The 20184-nt window shown below is 40.1% G+C and overlaps 1 protein-coding gene across 1 annotated transcript in view; it reads right to left on the bottom strand.

Moving 5' to 3' along the window:
- Positions 1–17723, bottom strand: part of SLC6A3 (solute carrier family 6 member 3) — a 96829-nt gene extending 79106 nt beyond the window's left edge. The window contains exons 1-3 of the mRNA XM_020976729.2: positions 17570–17723; positions 14472–14799; positions 6682–6813 (exon numbers count right to left, since the gene is read on the bottom strand). Coding sequence (XP_020832388.1) covers positions 6682–6813; positions 14472–14721 — 382 coding nt within the window. The 5' untranslated portion in view covers positions 14722–14799; positions 17570–17723. The remainder of the gene's footprint in view (positions 1–6681; positions 6814–14471; positions 14800–17569) is intronic.
- Positions 17724–20184: the final 2461 nt, after the last annotated feature.

Consider the following 20184-nt stretch of genomic DNA (forward strand, 5'->3'; position numbering starts at 1 on the left):
TAGCTGCCCCTTTTTTGTCCTTTTAGAGAGTTGCCTAGAACACCAAAACACAAAGTAACTTTGCTCCCTCACCAAAAGATCTAGAAAATGTACCTGAAATTCATGACAAAGTCACAGTGAGTCACTTTTCTAGCCCAGTTTGACACAGGAAGACAAATAGGTATGTAGACACTGGGGATGGAGTCTGGTACAAAGCACATTATAGGCTAAGGACTCCAGCACACAGCTTTATACTAATGCAAAAGTTCCCAGAACCATACTGGGCACCCCAAGACCCATACTGGGGTTCACTGACATGGACTGATGCCAACTGGCAGCTTTGTCACCCACTACTACCCAGTTCTGGGTTATAGATACAGGTCAGGCTGAGGAAGGGCCCTGATCTCTCTTTCCATTCCAGTCTGAGAGCAGGTCCTATACTGTGTGCCAAGGGAGGAGTAGGTTCAGTAGAAAGCAGTAGTAGTGTGTCTCTGAAGATTATAGATGGAAGGAATTCCAGACCAAAGGAGAACCTGTATTTCTGTCACTGAACCAACAGAGCTTCCCAGTCTGTATACTGCTATTCACATCCAAACACAGGTCAGGAAATTGCAGAGCTCAGACAAGGACAGGGAGCAACAATCACACTTTATCCTGGATCAGACCACTTTGAGAATACCTAAAGCTTACAAGTTTCTAGACTGAGTTGTCTCTGAAATTCTGGAACAATGCAACAATCAATACTCCAAGAAAGTAGCAAAAAGACCAGATGATACTTTCCCTCCAGAAGTATACAGGGTCTGGCCCTAATATCAAGTCTAAAGTCATAAAGTAGGCTGGAAGAATGAGCAAACAAAAAATCATCTCACCATAAAAAAACCTATTATGATGACAACATGCTCAAGACAGAAACCCAGAAGAAGAGAATGACTCCAAAACATCCACAAGTAAAAGCCTTAAAGAAAAATGCGGCTTGGACACAAATTTAACTAAAATTTCTGGAAGAAATGAAGACAGAATTTTTGAAAGTTTAAAATGGTTTTTTTCCCCTTAGGAAATGAGTATTAGAGAAAAAACAATTTAAAAAACTATTAAAGCTATAGAAGAAAGAATTGAAAAGAGAATTAACAGTTTGGCATAAGAAGTTAAAAACATTGCCCAATGAACAAACTCCCTGAAAATTAGAATGAACCAAACAGAAGTTAATACCTTCATGAAACAATGAGAAATATTAAAACAAAGTCAAAAGACTGAAAAAAGTATTCCATTACATTCATATACCACTTGTTCAGCCATTCCCCAATTGATGAGCATTCCCTCAATTTCTAATTCTTTGCCACCACAAAAAGAGCTGCTATGAATATTTTTGTACATGTGGGTCCTTTTCCCATTTGTTTGATCTCTTTGGGATATAGCCCTAAAGTGCTATTGCTGGGTCAAAGGGTATGCACATTTTTATGACCCTTTGGGCATAGTTCCAAATTGGTATCCAAAATGGTTGGATCATTTCACAACTCCACCAACAATGCATTAGTGCTCCAATTTTCCCACATCTTCTCCAACATTTATCATTTTCCTGTTTTGTCATGTTGGTCAATCTGATAGGTGTGATGTGGTACCTCAGAATTGTTTTGATTTGCATTTCTCTAATCAATAGTATATGAATGTAATGGAATACTATTGTGCTGTAAGAAATGATAAGCAGGCAGGCTTCAGAAAAATCTGGAAAGACTTGTACGGACTGATGCTGAGTGAACTGAGCAGAACCAGAACATTGCACACAGTAACAGCCACGGTGTGCAATGACCAATGTTGATAAACTTAGCCCTTCTCAGCAATGCAAGGATTTAAGACATCTCCAAAGGTGTCATAATAGAAAATGCTATCCACAACCAAAGAAAGAACTACGGAGTTTGAATGCAGATCGAAGCATACTACTTGCTGTTTTTTTCTTCTGTTTTGTTTTGTTTTCTCTTTCTTGTGGTTCCTCCTATTGGTTCTACTTCTTCCTTACACAGTAATGTGAAGATATGTTTAATAGGAATGTATATGTATAACCTATATCAGAGTGCATGCCGTCTTGGGGAGGGAGGGGAAGAAAAATTAAAAACTCAAAAGCTTATCGAAGTGATTGTTGATAAAATAAATTAGTAAAAAAGACTGAAAAAAAATAGAAGAAAATGTAAGGATCTAAAAAACTGACCTGGAAAACAGACTGATGAGAAAGAAAATGAAGAATCATTGGACTACCTAAATGCCATGATCAAAACAAGACTCAAGACCAAAACATCATAATTCAAGAAACTAAAAAAACCTTCCAGATCTCTTAGAATCAGAGAGCAAAATGGAAATAAAATAGATTCTATCAGTTACCTACGAAAAAAAATCCTCCAAATTAAAACTTCCAGACGCACTTTAGCCAAAACCCAAAGCTTCCTGGTCAAAAAAACAAAACATGAGACATTGCAAGCAGTCAGAAAGCAAAAATTCAAGTAACAAGGAGCAAAAGTCAAGCTCACAAAGGGTTTAGCCGCCACTACTATCAAGGGTCAGAGAGCTTGAAATACAACATTCCAGAAAGTAAAGGATATAGCCTTACTTACAGTCAAGAATAATTTACCCAGCAAAATTGAATATAATCCTAAAGGGAAAAAAAAATCAACCTTTGATGAAATAGGGGGCTTCCAAGCATTGTTGATGAAAAGACCAAAGCTATGCAGAAACTTTGAAGTTCAAAGACAGGAAGTAAGAGAAACATTAAAAGGTAAATACAAATGAACAATGATAAAGGACTAAATGAGGATAAACTGCTTATATTCTGACATGAAGAGATGATACCTGTGCCCTCTCTGAACCCTAGCATCATAGGGATCATAGAGGGAGTCTGTGTACCTCACATAATGAAGATGTGCAAATAGACATCTATTACCAACAAGGAGGAAGGGGTAAGGGGAGCAGTTGACTCTTGCACTGCACGTCTTCTGTACTAGTCAGAGGAGGCAATATCTCTCTCTCTCTCTCTCTCTCTCTCTCTCTCTCACACACACACACACACACACACACACACACACACACACAGATGGGTACAAATATATATCTCATTCAATGGCAAAATAGGGGGGAAAGGGAAGAAGGAGGAATTAGTGAGAGAATAGTTCAATGGAGAGATTAGTCTTAGGCAGAACAAAGTCTAAAGATATGCAGAAATATTTATAACTCTTTGAGATGGCAAAGAATGGGATTCTTAGCCCATAAACTGGGAGATGGCTGAACAAGTCATGACACATAAATGATATAGAAAATTATTGTAAGGAACAATGGAGGAGATAATTTCAGAGAAACCTGGGAAGACTTATTTGGGGAAAGGGAAAAGAAGAGAATAAGTGTTTATGAATCACCTACAATGTGTCAGGTACAATGCTAAGCCTTGTACAGATATTATCTTAGTTGATCCTCACACTAACCTGTGAAAATAGGTGCTATTATGATCCCCATCTTATAGCTGAGGAAACTGAGGCAGACAGAGGTTAAGTGACACACATCTTCCTGACTCTGGCCCGGTGCTCTATCCATTGCACAAGGTAGCTGCTTCATTTGAACTGATGCAGAATGAAATAAATTGAGCCAGGAGAACAATTTATAGGGTGAGAGCAATACAGTAAAGACAAACAACTATAAATGAATTAGGAACTCTGACCAGTGTAATTACCAACGATTCCAGAGTAGTAATGATGAAATACACTACCTGCCTCCTGATAGGGAGACAAAAGATATCAGGGAGATTTTTTTTTTTAACAAGACCATTGTGAAAATTTGATTTGCTTGACTATGTATGTTCTATACATGTATAGAGGATTTTGTTTTTCTTTTGTTCTCAATTAGGAGTGAGGTTGGGATGGAAGGGAGGGCAGATTTCTACTGATTTTTTTTTTAATGCAGCTTTTTTTTTTTTAAGAAAAATTTGTCAAAAGACTATACCTCATCTGATCCTGGTAGTTCTGCTGGCTTTTGTGGTGCAGTGGCTTGTAATTCTAGGCTCTGAAATGAAAGGAACTTTAGCCTTTCTTACCAAGGAGAGGCTTACTAGGGCCCACAGCAGATGAAAGCAGAGGGTAGTAGATGGCTTTGAAAAGGTTAGACAGCTGAAGACCAGCAGATGGTAGCAGAGGGCAGCCCACTGACCATAAGTCAAGAGAGATGCCCAGCTCAGAATGAAGATGAAGTGCTCAACAGAAAACAGAGGAGAGTAGCATAGTAATATCACCAGGAATACCAGTCTTCAGCACTGAATGAATGAGGTCAGTGGTCTAGCCACATGTACATAATGGTAATGCATGATCACCCTGCTGATGACAAAAAACTAGGAGGGTTAACATTCGGGTTGGATGATAGGCAAAATCAAAAAAGAATCTAGCTAGATTCTAGAACCAGCTAGAACATTGGACTAAATTAAAAAAGATGAAATATAAGAGGGGAAGTGCAAATAAAGCCTCACACTTGGGTTCAAAAATGAATTTGAGAAGTATTAAATGGGAGACATAATGACTAGATAGTCATTGATTAGAAAAAATAATTGAAGATCTTAATGAACTGCAAGTGCAGTGTTAGCTGACAGTAAAATATGGCTGCGCCAAAAGCAAATGCAGTCTTTGACTACATGAAGAGAAATATGATGTCCGTGAGTAGGGAGGTGATAGTTCTGCTATACTCTGCTCTACATGGATAATATCTGGAGAACTGTATTCAGTTTGAGCCACCATATTTTAAGAAATACATAGTGTACAGAGAAGAGTGACCAGGATGGACTTTAAAACCATGCCAGATTAGCTTAAGGAAGTAGAGATAATTAGCCTGAAGAACAGAATCCTAAACAGAAATAATCAACCCATCAGTCATTATTTATTGGGCTCCTACTATGTGCCTTTTTGCTCTTCTGATGATCACATGTAATTTTTGGAATTTCTCAGTAAATATACATATTGATCTTTGAAAAATGCTCATCTTTATTAAAGTGGGTAAATAGTTCTAATAAATAATAAATAGTTCTAAATAGTTAACACTTCAAGGGCAAGGAACAGCGTAATCTCAGGGAGCTATTATTCAGCAAATTGGGATATTAAATATAAGCCCCAGATGTTTATTCATTAATTCAGGTGAAAGTAGTGCTAGGGTTGGTGTTTGCTGTTAGATTGATCTACCTCTGGAGTAGAGGATGTCCATCCCCAATGATAATACAGTATCATAGGGTTTAGAACAGAAGGGAATCTTAGAAATCACTTAGTCTAAACCCCTCATTTTATAGAGAAGGAAATTGAGACTCAGAGACTTTAAGTGTAAATGACTCACCCAAGGCCATGTAAAAAGAAGTGGAAAACCCAGAAATTTTTATTCTTAATCCAGTGTTCCTTCCACTACACCACACTACTCTTTTGATCCTTGCATTTGTCCCTTGGAAGCAGTTCTTGGAAAGGAGAATGACTATGAAATTGTCTCCACAGAAAAAAATTGAGGTTTGAGGCAACAATGTTCCCCTATGGTCACCTAATGCTCTGGAGAACTGGCCAGTGTGAATTCTTTCTGCTTCATGGTTTCCTTCTGTATTGCTCTTTTGGTTCTCTCCCGTAATGGACCTGATTTCCTTATTTTACTTTTGAAAAGCAGAGTTTATTTAAAGGTTCTGGGTACAAAGTCAGGCAATTTGGAAGCAAATTGTACTTTGCTTCAAAGATCAACAAGAAACCCACAACAAATAAGCATGTCTAACTTGGTGTCCCAATAAGCAAAGCTGATGTGGACTTTTAAGGGATTGGAATCCTGGAGAGATGTTAAATTTTTTAAAAATAGGGCTAAAATAATTGGGTGTACATGTAAAATGGAGTTAAAAATTTGTGCTTTTTAACTACCACAGAAATAAATGTTAGATATTTTTATTGATTGCAAAATGGCTTCCTGGACCTGTTCCTGACCTCCAGACTCAAAACCATACCTCTTCTGCTGTCTCATCCTGGCACCTCCCTCAGCAACTGGGCTTCCTTGACTGGCAACACCTGATCACCCCTATGAGATGTTTCTTTGCAAGTCTTTCCCTCTTCTCCCACTGGTAAATTCCTCCTGAAGCCTCCATTTTGTGGAGGAGCCCAAGCCAGCCTTCATCCCCCTCCTAGCCCTGCTTTTGACTTCTGGAATTTTATTTAAACTGTGCCTCCATATTCATGGCTTTCAATCTATGCACCTTCCCCAATTCTCAGCTCCCTTTTGGGTCTTGTTTTCCCCTATTATACTTTAAGCTCTTTGAGGGCAGGGACTGTCTTTCTTTTTGCTCCCCAGCACTTAGTACTGTTCCTGCACTTTAAGTGTTTAATCAATCCTTCTTCTCTTCTTCCTTCCCTCCTTTTCTCCTTCCCTTACTTTCCTTGCTTTCTCCCCCTCCCACCATTCCTCTCTTCTTTTCTTTGTTACTTTTCTCCCCTCCTTCCTTCATTTCTTCCTTCCCTCCTTCCATCTCTTCTTCCTTCCATCCCTCCTTCCTTTGTTCCTTCATTCTTTCCTTCCTTCCTTCCTTTGTCCTCTCCTTCCTTCCTTCCTTTCTTTCTTCCCTCCTTTCCTTCCTTCATTCTCTCCTTCCTTTGTTCCTTCCTTCCTTCCTTCTTTCCTATGTATTGAAATAGGATTTTCATCCCATTCCCCAAACTGCAGCTTTACCTTTTAATATTGGACAGATTTTCCAGACTCCAGCAGCTCCTTCTCTATTGAATTGTCCTAATGCCAATTCCATGTAGAAAAGTGGCATCCCAGCAATCACCATGAAAAACAAGTATGGGACCAGGAAGGCTCCTGTAAAGGAAGGATAACATGTGATCACCAAGGCGATCGATATGCTGAGATGCCCATCATTAAAGCAATAAGCTCACTTTTTTTTAGTGCCTTCAGGTTTACCAAATGCACATTCCTTACAAAAATCCTATGAATTAGGTATTACAAGAGTTCTTGTCCTTATTTTACAGGTAAGGAAATTGAAAATTAAACAGATTGTGGGACCTGCCTATAATCATATAGTTGGTTAGTGTCAGAGACAGTGTTAAATGGCATCAACGTCGTTGATTCTAAGATCATCATTCTTTCCCCTATACCATGCTGAATGAACATTCAGTGAGGTTATTCGGGTATTTGCAGTTCTCATCTATGTTTTGCCGTACTGGATATAGGCATATGAACTAAAGGAGAATTTGAATTACTAAAAATTCTAGAAGTCAGGCCACCAGAGAGATATGCCAGGGTTGAAACTTTCTGGGACTGGTGGAAATCTATGTGTTATCACTGGTTTGTGGAGATGGAGGCATGGGTCATAGCCATCTGTGTCTAGAGCATAGGCTGTGCTACAGATTAGTGGTGTCAAACTCAAATAGAAACAGATCTCCGAGGGCCACATGTTGACTTAGAAAACCACAAATTAGCATTATCTATGTTGAATTTTTATTTTGTTAAACATTTCTGAATTACATTTTAATCTGGTTTGGACAGCACTTGGGAGTTTTGTGGTTGTGGCTGAAAGGCCTTAAGTTTAACATCTCTGCTATAGACCACCATCACCAGATGTGAACATCCTCTAGGTTTTCAACAAGAACTTGATTGTGCGAAGTACATCATTTCATCAGCAAGACAGTTCCAGTAATTTTGACTTCATGGATGTATTATGAGTTATGGTATATGTTATGAGTATATTAGGAGTAGAAGCACTAGTTAGTGCTTCTCCAAGCACTCTGTAAATACAAAATAGGAAAGTGATATTTGAGGATTGTAGAATTGAGAAGTTGAATCTGTCTCTTTTTGACCTTCCAAAAAACTAGATAGTATTGTGAATGACCATGGGTAGACTAGACATTCTCATAGTCTCTAAAGGACTATGAGGAATTTTATTTTCCATTAGAAACTTTTCTCCTGTTCAACTTGCTATAACCATATCCTATTAATGTTCCCAGGACAGAAATATCTAACTTGACCTTGCACTTCCCTCTCTCTTACAACTCTGCACTACCCACATTTGTCTTCCTATCCCAGTTTTTAAAAACAGCTTTTTTTTTTTTAGGCAATTGGGCACTGGGCAAGTGACTTGCCCAGGGTCACACAGCTAGTAAGTGCAAAGTGTTCGGTCTGAGGCCAGATTTGAACTCAGGTCCTCCTGACTTCAGGGCAGGTGCTCTATCCACTGTGCCACCCAGCTGCCACTTCCTACCCCAGTTTAGAAAGAAAGTGAGCACATAGAATAGGGTGATGAATTAGATGAATAGGGTGAGATGGAGGGATGGGAGGTTATGGTCAGGATGAAGAATAGGTTCAGGGAGAGTGAGACAGAGAGAAAGATGGAAGAAAATAATTTATTATCAGACAACAGAATTTCCTAATAAAAATAATGTGGTAGCACAGTTATAGGTGATGTGATCATTTCTACAGGTGGCTGAGGTAGAGTGAAGTAGGTTATGGAGTTGAGAAGGTTGATGAAATAGGAGGATAAAATTTGAGCCTGAATATTGAAGTCCTTGAGTATGAAAGCAGATATTGGGGTGGAGAGGAAGAATGTAAGCTAGGTACAAAATTCCTTGAGATAAGAGAGAGAATGAACTGGAGACTAATAGATCAAATATTTGGTCTTAAAAAGAGCACTAGACTCCATTTACCTAACCACCCTCATTTTACAGATGACGTCTAGAAAGTTTAGATGACTTTCCTGAGATCACACAGGTAGTATACAGTGAAGCTAGGATTCCAAACCAGATTTTCTGACTCCAAATTCCAGCATTCTTTCCAGTGTACAATTCTGCCCTGGAATTTTGGCTGGGTGATATGGACAGATTGAGTGAAGCTCAGAGGAGGAGATGATGCTCAATAATGGGGGAAATGAGTCTGGAAATGGCAGTGAGAAGCAAAGAGTATGTCTTCTCTTCTTCCTGTTCTAGGTTGTTGGGTAGCAAGAGAGAAAGTGCATCTGGTACCAGGGAAGACAGCAGGGGATGCAGTGTCTTTTAGAAGGCTTCTGTTAGCTCCAGATCATGGAACAAGCATATTTTTATGAAAGAAGACTCGGAATGAAGGGGAGTCCATTAAAAACAGAATGGGAGTTTCAAAGGGCACACTTCAACATGAGAGGAGAAGAAGATATGGATTGCGCACATTTATGATTGAGGTAGATGAGGTATGTGTTTATGGGGAGAAGTAGGAAAGTGAACAGAGTTTTCTCTCGGTAGATGGCAGGGACAAGGGGAAATGGAGTTGACAGTTTGCCTGCCATAATGTGGGAGAAGTAACAGTTGATTTGGTCCCAGGGTACAGAGATAACTCTATACAGTATTAGTACAGGATAGTGGCAGGGAAGCTAGGTGGCACAGTGGATAGAGGGCTTGGCCTGAGTTAGGAAGACTCATCTTTGTGAGTTCTAATTCGGCCTTACACACTTACTAGCTGTGTGATCCTGGCCAGGTCATTTCTCCCTGTTTGCCTCATTTCCTCATCTATAAAATGAACTGGGGGCAGCTAGGTGGTGCAGTGGATAGAGCACCGGCCCTGAAGTCAGGAGGACCTGAGTTCAAATCTGGCCTCAGACACATAATACTTACTAGCTGTGTGACCCTGGGCAAGTCACTTAACCCCATTGCCTAGCCAAAAAAAAAAATAATAATAATAAAATAAAATAAAATGAACTGGAGAAGGAAATGGCAAAGCACTCCAGTATCTTTGCCAAGAAAATCACAAATGGGTCCATGAAGAGTCAGACACGACTGAAAACAACTGAACAACAACACAGGCAATGTCATGAGTTTTCACGGATGATCACTGGACACATAGGGAAGCAAAAAGTAGAGGCCCCCAGAAGTTCTTTCTTGGCATCTAAGGAAGTAAATAACCTAGTTCACACAGGGCCAGTTGATGGATGAAGTGATTCTCCTAGAAAACACTTCATAGGTGAGTAAGCTGTCAGCTTCCAGTCTTTGAATCTTGGAAAAATGGGCATAATGATGGCTGTAATATTTATTTAACTGGGTTGTGAGAATCAAATGAGATGATGTACATAAAACACTTTACTAGTCTTTAAGTGCTATTTAAATATCATTCATATACTAGTACTAGGCTATTGTTGTCACAGCAGTGTCACTGCCGCCATTGCCAGAAGACACGGAGGCGACTTCGGAAGAGCTGGAATTAAATTGGTTCTGTGAGTAATAACCCTGAAGTCAGGAGGACCTGAGTTCAAATCCAGCCTCAGACACCTACTAGCTAGTTATGTGACCCTGGACAAGTCACTTACCCCTCATTGCCTCTAAAAAAAAATAAGATAAATCAGTTCTGTGAGTTTATAAGACAGAACTTCAGGAAGAAGTAGGGTTCCTCCCAATACAGATCAGAAAATTGAGACAAAGAGGTAATTTCCCTAAGATCACATAGCATAGTATGGCCCTTAAATTTACAGTCCAGTTATTTGCTGATTACAACATGAAACTGGAAGTTCAGCCTAAACAGTCATTTTGTATGTTAAGTCTCCATTTGATCTTTTGGATGCATTCCTCACCTAGGGAGTGCCCTTCTAATTGAAAGTAAAGTTGAATATATTTATCTTTTAATGAAAACAAAATAGTCATTGCTGCAAAAAGTGATACCTCTATTGTGAAATCCAGAATAAAATTCAGACAGTTTAAAAATGGTGGTTCTCATATCAAATTGGCTTGAATATGATAATATAAATTAGTCTTTATGATTGAAGGTAAACTAGTACACATACTAGAATTTTAATACTTTCATTTCTTATTGCTATTAAATATCTGATTAAAATGAGGTTGGGACTTTGGGGGGGATCATACATGCATATGTACATATGTGTATATATGTGTGTGTATGCACATATATATGTACATATACATACACTTTATATACAACTGATGTCTGTGCCTCATTAGTTAAACTGGTTATTATGCCTCACCAATCAAACCATGATCAGTGTTTAATCCCTATGAGACATAGATTACATTAGTTCCATGTCCAAAAACTGCCCCCATACTGGTGCCTTCTGCCATAATAGTTAACAGAGGAATCAGCTTCATACTGGGAGTAAGGGATCCCAGTTTCTAGAACTGTAAGATTTAGATATGTGATAGATCTTAGAGATCTATTATTTCTGCTCTCTCTCAGCTTATGTGCATGGAAATTACGGGCTAAAGAAGTCAAGTCAAAAGCATTTATTAAATATCTATGATGTGCCAGGAAATTTAGTACATGTCCTAAGCACTGGGAATACAAAGTAAGGCAAAGGACAATCCATGCTCCTTAGGAGCTAAGAGTTTAATAAAGGAGATGGCATTCAAACAACTATGTATGAACAATATGTATATAATCACTCATACCCACATACCCACACATACAAATATACGGGTATGTCTGTATATGTTTGCATATACATAAACACATATATGTGTGTGTATACAAACATACACACACATATGTTTATGTGTGGAGATAGATGGATGGATAGACAGATAGACATACAGATAGATGGATAGACAGGTAGACAGATGGGTAGATAGATGGATGGATGGATAGATAGATGAGTGGAAAGATAGGTGAAAGATGAATGGATAGATAGGTAGATGGATGGATGGACAGATAAGTAGATAGATGGATAGATAGGTAGACAGATGAATGGATAGATAGATGAATGGTTAGATAGGTAGATGGATGGATGGATGGATAGATAGGTAGACAGTAGATATAGATACAGATGTAGATAGAGAGTTTCAGAGGGAAGGCACTAGCTTTAAGAGAGACTGAAAAAGGCTTTTTGTAAGTTAGTTTTTAGCTCCAGGGGACCAAGAGAGAAGAGTAATTGGGGGATGAAATTTCTTGTGCAAGGAACAGCAAGGAAGCCAGTGTTAATGGACAGGAGAACATGTAAAAAAGAGTAAGTTATACGAATACTGGAAAGGTAGGAAGGGACCCAGTTATGGAGGGCTGCAAAAACAGAAGAGAGGATTTTATATTTGATCCTGGAGATAACAGGGAGCCCTTGGAATTTTTTGAATAAGGGATGTGACATGGGCCAAACCTAAGCAGATCAATTTGACCTCTAGGAAAGGGATGGACTGGAGAGGGAGAGATGAGGCATGGAGATGAAGGGGCAAGTTATTACAATAGCCCAGGTGTGAGGTGAGGAGGGCCTGTACCAGGGTATTGTCAGTATCAGAGGAGAGAAGGGGCATATATAGAGATACAGAGAAGGTAGAATGAAAATGAGGTGGCAGTTAAATGAACCATATAAGGTCACATAGGTAATAAACAATGGAGTCAGGATTGAAAAGATACAGTGCTTTTGCCACTACACTATGCCTCCTCCCTGATTCTAAGTAGGAAAATACAATTATTATTACCTAAATATTTAGTGAATATTTATTATAGTTTACACATTAGTTTGAAGTTGAATTTATGGCAAAGAGAAATGAGCTAGATGGAACCATGGTTAGAGCTGAGTTTAAATTTGGCCTTAGACACTTACTAAACGATGTCAGCCTGGGCAAGTAACCTAACCTCTGACTCAGTTTCCTCATCTGTCAAATGGAGAAAATAATTATACCTACTTTCCAGAGTTGTTGTGAGATAACAAGTAACAAATGAGATAATATTTTTGAAGCGCTTTGAAAACCTTAAAGCACTTTAAATTTTAAATGCATGATGATGATGATGATGATGATGATGATATAGTAGAGTTATTGTTGTTGTTCAGTCATATCCAAATCTTTGTGACCCCACCTTGGGGTTTTTCTTGGTAGAGACACTAGAGGGGTTTGTCATTTCCTTCTCCAGCTCATTTTACAGATGAGGGAACTGAGGCAAATAGAATTAAGTAACTTGCCCAGGGTCACACAGCTAATAAATGTCTGAGGCTGGATTTGAACTCAGATTTTCCTGACTCCAGGACCAGTACTCTATCCATTGGGCCATATAGCTGCGTGATATAGCAGAATACTAATTTTTATCTTTATTCTTATACTTTATAGGTGATAGTGGACCTTTATATAAGCAATCATTCAATCCATCAACAATCAATCGTGTGGTTATAACCTCCACAATATTTCTAGAATCTACCTCCTCTCTACTTACAAAGCTACCACTTTAGTTCAGGACTTCATTATCTCTTGCCTAGACAATTAACTTCCTAATTGATCTCTCTGCCTCAATTCTTTTCCCATTCTTATCCATCCTGCACATAGCTGTCAAAGTGATTTTTCCTTTAGTAAAGATCAGACCAAGTCACTCCCTGACTCAAAAAACTCCAAAGACTCCCTATCGGATAAAATATAAACTCCTCTGTTTGGTTTTTAAAGTCCTTCACCACATGCACCCAATATTTCTTTCTATCCTTCTTCTATATTATTTCCCTTCCTGCACTCCACAATTCAGGCAAACTGGACTTCCCTCTGTTCCTCATTCATGGCACTCCATTTCCTATCTCCCCATGCATTTGCACTGGCCAACCCCTATGGCTAGAATGTGCTCCTTCCTCTACCTGCCAGGATTCCTCTTTTCCTTCAAGACATGACTTTCCCAATCCATCCAAATGTTAGTGGCTCTCTTCCTTAGCTCCCTTGAATATAGTTACCTAATACTAATTTTATATTTATTTTGTACATATTTCTTCCGTAAATACTTACTTTATATATCTTGTCTCCCCTGATAAAATATTAGCTCCTTAAGAGTGCAGATTATTTCAGGGTTTTTTTTGTATTTGTTTCTAAGCACTTGGCACAATCAAATACTTGACGCACAGTATGTAGTGCTTAAAGAATGTTTGTTGATTATTTTTATTTGCATATATAATTTATTATACAGTGGGCCCTTATGTAATCAATATGAACTATACATTTATTCCAGTTTTATAAGATTTGGAGAATAATTTTTATAAATCAAAATAGTCTTGGCTCTGCTATTAGTTAGAATCTTCGGCAAATCACTTCATCTCTCTGGGTTTCAACATGATCTGTAAGGTTCTTTTCATTGCTAACATTCTGAGATTCTAAAACTATAGTGATCATCACAAATCTATCCTCTTTCCTATAAAAATAATTCAAAGTATCCTAGCACTTTGATATATAAAAATAGCCTCAAATATGCCCTATTGATAACGGGTCAGAAGCTTCAAAGAATTACAAGGGTTCAAATTGGAAAGAACCTTAGAAGTCATCAGGTACTGTCCCACCATTTTATAGCTGAGAAAACCAAGACCTCTAAAAGTTAAGTGACTTGGTCAAAGTTGCAAAGCCAATTGGTGAGAGATCCAGGATTTGAACCCAGTCTAGTCCAGCTCTCTTTCCATTACACCATTTAAATGGCATTATGTTTTTACCAACAAACCATGTAAAACTTATGAATGTCTTGTATCTATTTACTCTTAGCCATTAAATACCCAAGTTATAGTTATTAGAAATGCACAGAACTATTGTCCTGGGCCTTACCGCCTCCATTTTTGTAGCAGAGGTAAGGAAATCTCCAAACATTAGCAAGGTCTACCGCAAAGCCAATCACGGACAGGAGAAAGTCAATCTTTTTGCCCCAAGTCTCTCTTTCTTCTGTTTCAATGCTGGTTTGGGCTGGGTTAATGAGGGTTGAATTGGTGAATTGCATTCCATTTTGCTCTTTAACAAGAATGAGCTCCATTTCCTTGGGGCCCATGGCATTGGATTCTTTAGCCACCACTGAAGACATCTGTTTCACTGGGGATCTAGCTTTAATTATGCACAGACTTGGGAATGATGAAATATTATGAAGCTTCTCAGCTTTTCCCTGTGTGGGTCATCAATGTAAAAAAAAAACAGCAAACAAAGAAAATTATTTAACAGGCAAGAACCACTTGTAGATATACCATGTATTATGTGGCACTTAATATGATGGAATAGAAAAGGGAAATAATGGAGAATCAAGCTATAAAGCACATTTTAAAGGGAAATATACATGTGTTCTTTATATTAAAAACAAAGTGTAACTCTCCTTATTTGATGTTCCAGTACCATAAACTTTCCCTGCTTTGAGTACAATAAAGTTTGTTTATTGATAGTAATTTAATATTCATCAAAATCATGCAGCAACAGACCTCTAAAAATAATACACATTTATGTTCATTTTGAAAATACAAGGCAAAATATAGATAAGCAAAATCATTTGAAATGGATATAAAATGTAGCTGTCTGTAGAACACAAAATCAAAGACACATCAAACCTTCCTTCTATGAATGCCTATTCATATAACATTCACCCTATATAACCTCTTACATTCCTCCTCCTCTAACTCCCCTCCCCAACTACCAAACATTAAAGAAATGTGCACATGGCTTCCTGATTTATAATATCAACTACCAATTCAAAGAGAGGAAAACCAGTCACATCTAATATTTCCAGAAGCTTCACCATATAAGTAAATTTTTTTGTAACATAGTAAGAGGGCACTAAAACACTTCAGTTTTACTCATGATTAAGGCAATACCTCATACTTTAAGCTTTCCTTAATATTATATATTTTTTTCAATATTTATAATCCAACAGGAAAAGTTGGGTTAAAATACTCATTTGTTCCAATTTCCAATTAGGATCATAGCTTTCATGCTCAAACAGACATTGATAAGTCATCCATTCAAGCCCCATTGGAATATTCCTTTTTCAAAGATAAAACTGAGGCCCAGAAAAGTTTCGACTTCCACATGGTTATGTGGGCAAGTAGTAGTTTTTTAATCCAAGTCTGACCACTCCAAACTCACACACCTTTCATTCTACCCTGCTGCCGCATCCTGTAACATTTTTGAGCACAAGAACATAGAATTGTAAACAAGATGGTCACCTCTGAAGTGATGATTTCCCTGCAACTCTTTTCAAAGGAAACCACCTTAATGTCAATTATTTCCTTTTTGTTAAACATTTTGCAATGTTTGATTCATGGCTTCCCCAAGGGCAAACTCAGCAAATACACCTCTTAGATTTCTGTTGCTTAAAGCTGCATTTAGTTTAGGAAATACATAAGAAAGAATACAGTAGAAGGTGGTATTAATCTGCCTAGACTTCAAAGCTTTGACATTTGTGCTTTGCAAAAGGTCATTGTTTCTTCTTCAGCCACCTATATGAACTTGAAATGAAAAGTACATCCATTTAACACATTTAAAACATACACACACACACAATTTGTAAGTAGGTAGACAGACACAAATTCCCAAAGTAACAGCTGCCGAAGGTAAATATTTTTTTCTCTTGTATAAAGTGCCATGGGTGTCCAGCTTCATTGCCCGATAAAGAGAGAGCTTTCCACTAAATTCAGTTGAGAGAAGGTGGAACCGGACACGTTTTCCTTTTGCTTCACTGAGTACTGACACGGAAGCAAAGATTTCCCCAGCCAGGAATAGTATTTCTCATAAAGCAGACACTCCACCCTAGCCCCCAATGAATCATCTTTCTTTACAAAGCTCCTTAGACAGTGTATTTGTTGAGAAAATAATTTTTTGGACAAATATTGGGGGATATGCTTGCCGATCACAGGTCCCTTTATGTCTTTGGGAGGAACGAACCAAACTCATTATGTACTGTCAGGTTCTCTGATTCTCTAAAGGAGGAATCGTGACATGAAACCAACATCAACAAACACATATTGGCCGCCCACTGTGTGGACCGCACCGAATTCTAAGGAGACCCACCTGTTTAAGGAACCAAAAAAAATAAAAAGTCAATGCCCTGGGTAAAATGGACGGGACTGTTTTCTCTGGATCTACGGTCTCCCTTTAATTTGTGACTTTGCAAACTGCAGCAGCTCCTTCCAGTTCACCAGTGCTTTAGAAAAAGCAGAACTGAGAAGAACGAGGTTGCTCAGGGGAGGTGAGCAGTGAAGTGCCAGACTCAGGAGCCAGGGATGCTGCCCGAACGCCCAAGAAATGAGAGTTTCTTCGGAGTTTGGGAGGGGGCTGATTCTCTTAAAGAATTGGCTCTGGCTTCAAAGTCCCGAAGCGCAAAACAAAGACTTCTCTTCACTTATTCCAGGGGCGAAGTGGCTAAAGAAACAGTGCAGAACTGCTTGTCTAGTTGATGTCAAACATGCCCATTCGTGCCCACGTTTATGTTTTTCAATAATTCCGAGTTGCACTTTCAATGCTAACTCTTCACAACATTACTTTTCGGGATGTGGGGGTGCTTTCCACTTAATACCGTCTCTAGCAGTCTCTTCTCTAAATCGCTGCCTCTGGTGACCCTCACCCTCAAACCCTCGTGGAGACAGGGATGAGAATTCTTGTACCCTAAGGGACTCCCTTTGCCCTTGACCCCCAGTCATGGAGAAAGCTCTCCTCAAGTCAAGCCGGAATGGTGGGGGGAGGGGGTGCAAAGTCCCTCTCCCAAGAAAGGGGCTGACCCGAAGGAGCAGCGGGAAAAGAGAGCTAAGAGGGTAGATGCCGGAGTTTGGATGGGGGAGGGTTGGAATCCGGAAGACCCCAGGGCAGAGTGGTGGGTGGGCAAAGGTGCCGCCAGGTAGGTACCTACCCCTAGCAGGGGTTAAGGGCTTCTCCCCGAGTCGCTTCCTTACCTGGCTACGGAGGAAGCTGGCCCTCCAGATTAATATTTTTCCAAGACTCAACTGGTTTGTCTTAGTTTCACCTTCATAGAAGGGCTTCCAAGTCTGCGGGGCTGCCTCGCAGACTCCTCTGAAGACACGAGCTAGCGGGACCGGCCATTGGCTCTCTCTGGAACTTCAATGCTTCTTTCTGTCTCAGCTTAGGGCTCCCGGCTCCGCGAGTCCTTCCTCCAGCCCCGCCCCGCCCCGCCCCGCCCTTCTTCACTCCTCCCTCTCCACGCCGGGGGCCAAATTCCTCCTCTCTCTCCCCCCACCCCCAATCTCCACCTCCCTGAGCGAAGCAGTTGCCTTCTGACCTCCAACTCCGTAGCGGGAGGTCCCAAGTCTCAGGCTCCTAGAGGAACACTGAATTCAAGTGGCCAACTCCCCACCTCCATTCCGCCCTTCTTCGCCTCCCCCTTGCTGAGGAGGAGCTAGTTTCTGGAGAAGGGGAAGCTAGAAGCAGAGAAGCGAAGAACTAGCCCACCCAGCATACCCCTGCACCCTGATGTGGGAGGTGGTGCCAACTGCAGGAAGATCCTTGCCTTAAAGTTCAGTTCCAAATTTTTAGGTAATTGGCTAGAGCTTCCGCACACGGCAAAAAAAATTTTTTTTTCCTAGCCCCTCAGTCAAAGCCCTGACCTCATGCACCGGACCAAGCAAATTCTTGGCCACAACGCTACGGTCTCCCACGGTCTCTCGGGGAACCAATCTTGGTAGCTGAACCACATCCCCTGCTTTTAGCGGATAAGATTAACCAGGGCTTAGGCCCTTCGGTGCAGTTTGTGAGGGTGGAAGGTTTGTGGGAGGAATGGGTTAATCAGGAAGAAGTAGTATAGATGGACTTCATTGGAACTTACTTCCCACTCACCTACGTAGGTGGGAAGATTGGTTTAATGGAAGAGGGCTGAACTTGGAGTCAGGAAGACCCCTTGAGTGACCTAGGGTAAATCACTTAATCTCTCTGGGCCTCAATTTCCCCATCTGTTTGTTAAATGGGAGTGGGTCGAATAGATGGCGTCTAACTAAATTCCTTCCATCCATAAATCTACGACTTCTGAAGGCTATTTTGGACACTTACTAGTTACGTAGCCCTGGATAATTTTTTCAACCTCTCTGCGTTGCTTCATTTGTAAAATGGAAAGAATAATAGCACATCAGGATCATCCTGACTTCAAACAAGATAATATACATAAAGTGAATTTCAAAACTTAATGTAAATATGTTAACTATTCACAGACTTTTTTTTCCCTTTGCACAAGGCTAGGGAACTTGGTGAACTAAATGGTTTGTCTTTTATGTTTAAGAAAAGCTGAGCAGTGTTCTAGAAATGTGTTAAGTTGTAAAAATTTCTATTATTACGAGTTCTAGTCAAATCAGAGCCAAGTCTGACCTAAACAGCGAGTTCTCCTAACTACAATCTCTCTCCTTTTTACCCTCCCGGATTCAGACAACATTAGATCTGGAAAGCGCTTTAGAGTTGATCTAATTTAACCCCTTCCTTTCACAGATAAGGATATGACAAGTATACAGATAAGGAGGCCCAGAGGTGACTTGGCTCAGGTAAAGTGGCTGGTGGCACAAATAGTAGTTGGTGGGTGGCCGCGTTAGTACTGGGGCTTCCCGAATCTTCCCGGTACTCTTTCCAGTACACCACTGTTGACTTCATTGGGACCTATTTGACCAGCCCGAGAAGTTAGGACAGAGCTTCTGAAAGGCCTGTGCTGTAGTCCCGATTTTTAAAAAATTACTTATTTTTCCTTTGTCTAACTCACCATGGAACAGCCAGAGCATAAGATCCAGCAGGATTGGGGCACATCTGGCAGCTTCTTGCGCAGAGGGAATCAGAGATCAAAACGACCCTTCCGGGGCACTTACCTCCCAGGCAAACCTCACAAATCTTTGCGTTGAAGCTAAGCGGGGCCCTGTAGCATATCAGACACTCCAGCGCTCAGTTTCAGCGTCCCAGCTCAGGATATTTCCATACAGATGCCTGGTTCTCCGCCCCCATTCAGGCTCCGTTATCTATCCAAGATTATCTGTTTTCTTTTCCTGCTGAGCTATCTCTGGTACACGGATTACCTTTAACCCTCCTCTTTCCTCTGTTTAGCTGGGCACCTCTACTATCAGTTGACTCGGAGAGGTTGGCGAGAAGCTCTGTAGCCAGCCTCTTCTTCCTCTAAGCAGATAAAGTGGGAGCACAATGTCGAATGGAAACGCGTTGCATCCTTCCTTCCTTTGCTCACCCCACTACCCTCCACCCCAGCTCGCAAAGATGTTTGCTGAAGAGGGAGCGTGCTCTCAGTACTTCAGCTATTTGTCTGTGGGGCTAACTGAATTGGTCCAGAAGACTGGTTGTTGTAGCGGCTGCGATGGCTGGATGCTGTCTTTTCCAAGATAGTTGCAATTAACTGAATTGCTTGGAGTCACTAGGGCTGAACTAGAACTCTGAAATAGACAACTGGTTTAGAGGGGAGAGTTTCCTTACACTTTACAACAAAAACATTCACTTCAACTCAATTAAATTCCACAAACATTCACTAAGTCTTCATGCACCCAAAGCACTGGGCATAAAAAAAGTTAGTCCC

Source organism: Phascolarctos cinereus, unplaced genomic scaffold (genome assembly GCF_003287225.1).
Source record: "Phascolarctos cinereus isolate Bilbo 61053 unplaced genomic scaffold, phaCin_HiC Scaffold_4;HRSCAF=312, whole genome shotgun sequence".
Classification (NCBI taxonomy): Eukaryota; Metazoa; Chordata; class Mammalia; order Diprotodontia; family Phascolarctidae; genus Phascolarctos; species Phascolarctos cinereus.